This window comes from Arachis ipaensis, chromosome B02 (assembly GCF_000816755.2).
Source record: "Arachis ipaensis cultivar K30076 chromosome B02, Araip1.1, whole genome shotgun sequence".
NCBI classification, from domain to species: Eukaryota; Viridiplantae; Streptophyta; class Magnoliopsida; order Fabales; family Fabaceae; genus Arachis; species Arachis ipaensis.
The window spans coordinates 95320081-95327486 of record NC_029786.2 but is presented as its reverse complement, the minus strand read 5'-3'; the positions used below and the strand labels follow the sequence as shown (position 1 = coordinate 95327486).

The window sequence follows — 7406 nt, the reverse complement described above, 5'->3', positions numbered from 1 at the left end:
AACTCCATACTTTATCATATACTTTAAAAAAAATCATAGGAAAACAATACTTATACTAAAGAACAGCTTAAAAAAAGAATGTTTAATTAATTTTAAAAATAAGATTTTTAATAATCATAATACCAGAACTTAACCTAATTCTATTTTCACTCCCACTCATCCTACAAACCCTAATCTCTTTCAGTGCCGTTCGTCGTGCCTCCATCGTGTCGCCATCCTCTACCGCACCACGCCCAATGTCGCCTCTTCCTCCCTCGTGTCGCCATTCTCTATCACACTGCGTCTCCGCCCTCGAGTCACTCTACTCAAAGAAATATCCATCTAAAAACAAAGTAACATCCATCTAAAAACAAAGAAACATCCAATCCATGATTAAAGAAACATGAAAAAACATAAAAAGAAACATCCATTATCACTACAGGTCGGACAGACGAGAAGCTGCGTTGATTGTTCAAATGGCACGACGCAGGGAGGGTTCGAGACGATTGCCGGTGTTGTTTCTGGGGAGCACAAGCATGACCAAACGCAGGGGAGAAGAGGACTAGCTTCTTCGTTCAGAACACGCAGCGGTGATGATTGCAGGGAGCACAATCGAGGCGCGATAGAGGGGAGAAGAAGGCGCGCAGCGGCAGCATCGCTTGCAGAGAGAACAGGGGCGACACGATGCATGGGAGAAGAAGGTGCAGCAGCAGCATCAAGAGCAGGAGCAATGCAACACGAGGAAGAAGAAGGTGCAGTGGCAGCGTTGGTTGCAAGGAGCACAGGAACGAAGCGACGTATGGGAGAAGAAGGTGCAACGACTGCGAACGCATTGCTTCTTCAGACAGTGGCAGCAACAATGAAGTGCGTTGGTGACGGCGCGACCAAGAAAAGGGAGTGAAGCGACTACGTTAAAAAGAGAGAAAGGTGGAGTCGTAGAAGGTGAAAGGCTAGAGTTGTAGGAGTATAAATGGGATGGGATGTTTTTTATTTTAGTGGGTCTGAAATACAGGTTGTTATTATGTTATTCGCATCTTCCGTTGTTTACTCTACTTTTAAATGTTAATAACTAAATTAATGACCAAAAACAATAAATTTGCATTGCAACACAACGGCACCAATAGCAATACCAACTGCCATAAGTGCAACCAAAATCTAATCCTTGGTTAGCATCAATAATGATAAACATAAACATCGTATTGAACCGCAGTATCAAGAGTCTTAGGATCCGAAGATATAGTCCTCAATTCAGCATACCCTTTAGCAAACCTAAAATGCCCGCTGCCACCAACAACATCCAACTCCCTAACTACCTTACTGAAGATCGGATTCCTTCCCATGGTGGTTATGGAGCTTCCATTGTACCTTCCCTCGTAGAACACAATATTCTCAATCATCAGAAGATCGATCTCGGTTTCCGATGCCGAGACATAGACACCCTGAGCTCTTCCAACAACCTTGGAGCTCACATTCGGTCCTATGGTCAAAGCTATGTCTATGGCTCTAATTGAACCAAATTTTGAGGTGGTGTTGTATTTTGGAACTGGTGAAACTATTTCCATTGATGTTGCGTTTGGTTCTGAAAATTTCTCTTGCCAATAGAATCTGAAGTGGGATAAGATTTGTTCTTTGTGTAGGTTAAGTGATTTGGGTTCTATGGAGTTGCCAAAAAGGGTGGCTGAAGAAGTGAAGATGATAAGGAATAAGAAGAGGGTGATGAGGTTCTTTTGGGCGATCATGGTTTCTTATGTGTTCTTGAATTTTATTTTTGAGTTATATTTCTACTTTGTTCTTCTATTATTTATATACTACTTGCGCGTCAAGTGGAAGGAGGAATGTTCATTGTTCACAACTATCAACTTGTGCCAAAACAGCTACATCTCAATTTCTATCAAAAATTAAACAATTTCGCTATGTTATCAACACCAAAATTCTTGTTGACGTTGATATTTAATAGAAATATCTTTTTGGATTTGTCTAATAAAAATATTTTTTTATGGTTGAGTCTAATAGAAATGTCTTTATATATGTATGTCCTGAATGTATCTTCTTATACATATATTTAAAATATAATAATTAATTATTATTGGTAATAAATTAACATATTGGTACCTTATACTTTTCCAAAATTAAATACATACATAGTAATACAACTTTATCCTACTTTTTGTCTCTAATTAAATTGGTTTGAATAAATCTACTATTAAGGCAATAAATTCACAATTTCGAATAGGATTTTGGGAAATTGAATATTGAGAAAAATATTTATTTAATAATAAAATTCATGAATAATTAAATAATTTTTGCTTGACATATTCAAATTTTATTACGTATTATTTATTTATTTTATTTGTTTGTATAAAACTATTAATTTTAAATTTTGAATACAAGATACTTTGTCGTCAAATTAATATAAATAAACACTCAATGAAAAATATTATTACACAAAAAAAAAAATTTAGAGTTTCGTTAAGAAACTAATTAAGAGTGAAAGTGAACTTAAGTCAACTAGTTAAAAATAGGTTTATTATAAAAAAAATAATTAACCTCTCACTATTCTAATTTTTTGAATTTTAAAATTAGAAATAAAAAATAAGAATAAATTACTATTTATATCCATAAAAGATACAGAAGCTGACAAATGTACTCATATAAGAATAAAACGATAATTGTTATTATTTATTACGGAAGATGGTCTCCGTGTGCCAAGAGTACCCAATATTAGTTACGTAATTGGTCCGTTAGGGTAATCTTGACACACGAAAGCCATTTTCAATTACTACGTTTGTCAACGTCTGTATCTCTCATAGATATAAATTTAATTTATTCTAAAAAAGAATTGACTTAATTGACTTATATTGTAATTGACTCTATAAACTTTTCAAAAATTTATAATATATACATTAATGTTACTAATCAAATAATAACAAAAAATATTAAATTACCGCCACAACTCACAAGGAGTTTCTCATAAAAAATTATAATAAAAATAACCTGCAAAATATATATAAACAAAAATATTTAATAAATCGATTGAACTATCAAGTACCAACGGTTTGACCGGCTCAGCCGTTTTGCAATTAAGAAATCTGTTGCTACCTTCCCCTTCTCCTTCTCTGCTATCCAAGTCCGCCAGCGTCGCCGCCGTCGCTACTCCGTTGAGTCCGTTCAACTCCTGCGCCGCCGCCATTCTCCATTTCTCTTCCTGCATCGCTACTCCCCTTCGTTGCCGCCAGCGCTCGCCTCTTCGTCGTCATGTCTCGCCTCTCCGGCCGCTTCTCCTTCGTCCCTGGTAAGACTCACTGCTCTCTCATTTGCTTCATGAATTTGATTTTATCCTAATTAATAATAAGTTTCTGATAATGTAATTTTTTTTTATATCTTAAAATTCTAATTTGCTTCATGAATTTCAGAATTTGATTTTGATTTTGTGATGTTGTTACTTCTCGGCTGTTGTTGTTTGTTAATAATTAATACATGCCTTTCTGATTACTTTTGGATGTTTGACTTGTTGGTTGTTCTGTTTGTTAATCATGTTAGCTATTATTGTATTTTCAATTTTCACCATATCTCCCTTTCTGCCATGCTGTGTTCATGTCATTCCTCCCTCGCAGTCCAAGAAACTCCCATGAACATGTACTGATGTAGTGCGTGGTTTATCATTAATTAGAATAGGCTCTGTTTGCTTTTTTTTTTTATCATTAATTAGAGATTTTTTATTTTGATGTGTTGAATTTGAATGTGAAAATAATCCAGTTTTAGGGATGAAATAGACAAATTATTATGTGAGCATGTGATTTTTTTAATTTTATTCTTATTGAATCACTGAATTTAGATATTTAATTAAACCGGTTTGATTTCACTGCCGAATCTGTTCTCACAAGTCACAGCCTTGTGATTGACACATGGCTTCATGGCAAATGAAAACCCTCCAGGTCTCGAGGCACCGATAGATCATAATCCAGTTGCATCAAGGAGACTGAAGAAGGATAACAATGACGCTAAGAACTCAATTCTTCACTCTCACTCTCCAAATTCCATTTCATTCATCATCATCATCTTTCTCTGTCACCATTCCCGGCAAAACCAGCACCCATTCACTCCTCTCTTTGTGGCGCCCTCTTTCCTATTCAACAACCTCCTCCTCTGCAGCTGCCATCCCCCCTTCACCTCCACCTGCACTTCTCCGAATGGTGCTGTTCGTTCCACCGGGAGTGGAGCCCCATGAAGTCAACGAGTCAATGGTGCTTCCAGGATCCAACATTATAATCGGACCCTATGCAGGCGATGCTCGCATTAAGGGTGTGGAGTTCGTAAAGAGCAGTGGCAGGGCCAAGGACTGCCCCAAAGATGACCGACCTGAATTCGCCATATTAGGTCGCTCCAATGTTGGCAAGTCTTCTCTTATTAATGCCCTTGTTCACAAGAAAGAAATTGCCCTCACCTCTAAGAAACCAGGTCTTATTAATGCCTTTGTTCACAAGTCGTCTTCTTCTTCTTCTTATATGTGATGTGTAGATTTAATTTGGTTTGTTGCACTTATAGGGAAGACTCAGCTTATCAATCACTTCTTGGTCAACAAAAGCTGGTACCTTGTGGATTTGCCTGGTTATGGGTCAGTCACTCACTCACAGCATTACTCAATGTGTTCTAGTTTCTCTTTATGCTCCTTTATTGTGTATGTGTCTGCAATTTCAATTATTATGAAATCAAAGGTATTTATATAATATAGTACCATTTCTAAGGTGTACTTGCTAATTATAGTTGTTTCTGTTATTCGTTTTCACTGAGGGGCAAATGAACGAATTCAACAGGGCAACATTATTAACTACATGTTATTAGTGTAAATTTTGCAAAGCTGATTCATTTTCCTTATTTACTCCATAAAGGCATCATTTGTGGAGCTAAGCTAGGTATCCTCCTTGCCTGACATGGTTAATAATAATTAAAGTTTCTCTAAATATTTTCGGTAGTTATGTTGGTCAACGGGCTTGCCATGTTTTCTTCAATTAGGTTCTTCCATCCATGTCCTTTTTTCCCCTTTGAGGTTCCCTTTAGGGTTGAAGGGGATTGAGCATTGTTGATTGGTGATATTGCTATTAGTTAGTTTGATGGAAAAGTTTTCCTCATGTGTTTGAGTTTTATGCAGCTTTGCTAAAGCACCCGAAGCTGCTAAAATGGACTGGTGCTCGTTCACCAAGGAGTACTTTTTGAATAGAGATACCCTGGTGGCTGTCTTGCTTCTCATTGATGCAAGTGTTCCACCTCAAAAGATTGACCTGGATTGTGCGAATTGGCTTGGACGCAATAATGTATGATGCTTTTTTCATATTGAGCCCCGAAATTAATGCTGTTATATGTTGAGATTCTGAAACCTAAGTCCAAATATCATTAATGGTTAAAGCTCCATGGATTTCAGATACCAATCACTTTTGTTTTCACAAAATGTGATAAAATGAAGGTGGCAAAGGGAAAAAGGCCTGATGAGAACATAAGGGATTTTCAAGAAATAATCAGGCAAAACTACAAGATACATCCCCCTTGGATAATGACTAGCAGTGTATCTGGAATGGGCAGGGATGAGCTTCTCTTGCACATGTCACAGCTGAGAAACTACTGGGATCAGTAGAAGGAATTCTCAAATAGTCAAATCCAAATACACGTAACGCTCTATAAGAACATGCATGAGCAAGTTGAAATCACAGGAAAAGTTGCAACTTCATAGATGAATTGCGTGGAAAAGCTATGGGGTTCAATTATATTACCCATGGTATTTCAGCTGGATCTTTCTTCAGGATCTTTGTTCTCCTTGAGCTGCAGCCTTATGTTGACCATATATTACATGGGATCCAGCTTGAGTTGTTGCATGGTACTGGATCTTTATACGATGATTCGTTAATTATAGTCCTACACTCCTGCTAAATGTTTATAGGACTAGAAAATTGCAGGGAAATGCCATTTCTTTGGCTTTTATGTTACACTCTGCAACTTTTGCAATAGCGAAAGAATGTAGATGTTTTGATGTATTTTTTGAGTCAGAGATAAACAAAGCTATTGGAACTCAACAGCAGCAATAGCAACTGCCACTGCAATCATAAACTAAAACCTTGGTCAGCATCAATAATGAAAAACGTAAATATCGTATTGAACAGAAGTATCAAAAGGGTATTTTAAGAAAAAGCTTTTAATTTTGACTAGAGGACTAAAATAGAATAAAATAAAACTTTTATGATAAAAATAGAACATTTTAAGTATTAGGAACGAAATTAGAACTTAAGTCAAATGTTAAAGGCTAAAATAGTATTTTACCCAACATTGTTTTACGTGAATAGTGTGTCAAAATAAATCCTATTTATATGATTCAAATGCATGTAAAACTTGAAAAAAAAAATTGTCAAACGATAAGCATCTAATTGACTTAGGTGGCTCGATAATCATTCTTAAACAAAATTAGTTCCAAGAACACTTTAGATTAGACTAATCTAATTTGAGATAGATTAATGAGACCATTGAATTTCAGATTTTTTTTTTGTGGTAAGTGCAAATTGCAAAATAAAACAAAAACTACGTGTGGTGAGCACAATCAACGAATTATTTTACCAATACTTTGTGTTGGTAAGTGGTAACATAAGATATCAATGCTATTCACAAAAATAATGCCAAATCCATGCTGGGCATAAACAATATATGATCCGTCCATATATTTTTTATTTTGATTTTTATAAAAGTTATCATTAACATTAAAAAGTCAATATGTTTTCTATTTTCTTTTTTTCCTATCAAAATGCATGTTTTTGAATATTTCTTATAGTAATCATAAATAAAATGTGATGCATGTGAAAAGAAGGTTCTCCATAGCCTTCCCTTTCGTAATTGAGTTTTATTTTATATTTTGTAAATTGAGTTTTAAAACATAAAATACTTTAAAAATAAAAAAAAATATTTTCTTTAAGTAATCTAAATCAAACTAGCCAAACTTACTACCATTAAAAGTATATTTCTAAAGATAGGTAAATTTACCATAACACCACTCACACAAAAAATATTCACCAGGGGTGCTTTATTTATTTTTACATTTCACCATTTCCTATATAAACCGTTCCTCATATTTGTTGCTTCGTGATATTTACAAAAATCTTTGTCTCTACTACACAAGTATCTCTCTCATTATGTTAGTTTAATTCTCTTTCTTACTGATCATATAGAAACTTATAAAATTCATAACATTTTTTATTTAATATGACTTTCATAATTTGCAAATACAGTGATAGGAATGAATGATAATGATACTGATAATGTGACTTTCTTGATTACTTAAACAAAATCTTAGCTGCAATGTCAATATAGTTCTGTAAGATGATTAATGTGATTTATTAGTCTTATGTTTCAATCTTTTGGTCGAGTGAATAGTGATATTTGTGAAGGTT

General features: G+C 34.9%; 3 protein-coding genes across 5 annotated transcripts in view; 2 read left to right on the top strand and 1 right to left on the bottom strand.

The window, feature by feature from the left end:
• Window positions 1081-1789, bottom strand: LOC107628489 (dirigent protein 22-like). The gene has a single exon (XM_016331140.2). It carries the CDS (start codon window positions 1716-1718, stop codon window positions 1152-1154), a length of 567 nt encoding a protein of 188 aa, XP_016186626.1. The 5' UTR covers window positions 1719-1789; the 3' UTR covers window positions 1081-1151.
• Window positions 3132-6084, top strand: LOC107625810 (GTP-binding protein At2g22870). Of its 3 annotated transcripts, XM_021116224.1 has the most exons (5): window positions 3132-3271; window positions 3915-4437; window positions 4525-4594; window positions 5129-5291; window positions 5384-6084. In XM_021116224.1, the coding sequence occupies exons 2-5, from the start codon at window positions 3975-3977 to the stop codon at window positions 5606-5608; spliced, it is 921 nt and encodes a 306-aa protein (XP_020971883.1). In that variant the 5' UTR covers window positions 3132-3271; window positions 3915-3974; the 3' UTR covers window positions 5609-6084. The 3 variants fall into 3 exon arrangements, with proteins under 3 accessions (XP_020971883.1, XP_020971884.1, XP_016184020.1); XM_021116225.1 differs by lacking the exon at window positions 3132-3271 and having other exon boundaries at window positions 3940-4371; XM_016328534.2 differs by lacking the exon at window positions 3132-3271 and having other exon boundaries at window positions 3940-4437; window positions 5399-6084.
• Window positions 7079-7406, top strand: part of LOC107627716 (influenza virus NS1A-binding protein homolog) — a 4092-nt gene continuing 3764 nt past the window's right edge. The window contains exon 1 of the mRNA XM_016330536.2: window positions 7079-7150. Coding sequence (XP_016186022.2) covers window positions 7149-7150 — 2 coding nt within the window. The 5' untranslated portion in view covers window positions 7079-7148. The remainder of the gene's footprint in view (window positions 7151-7406) is intronic.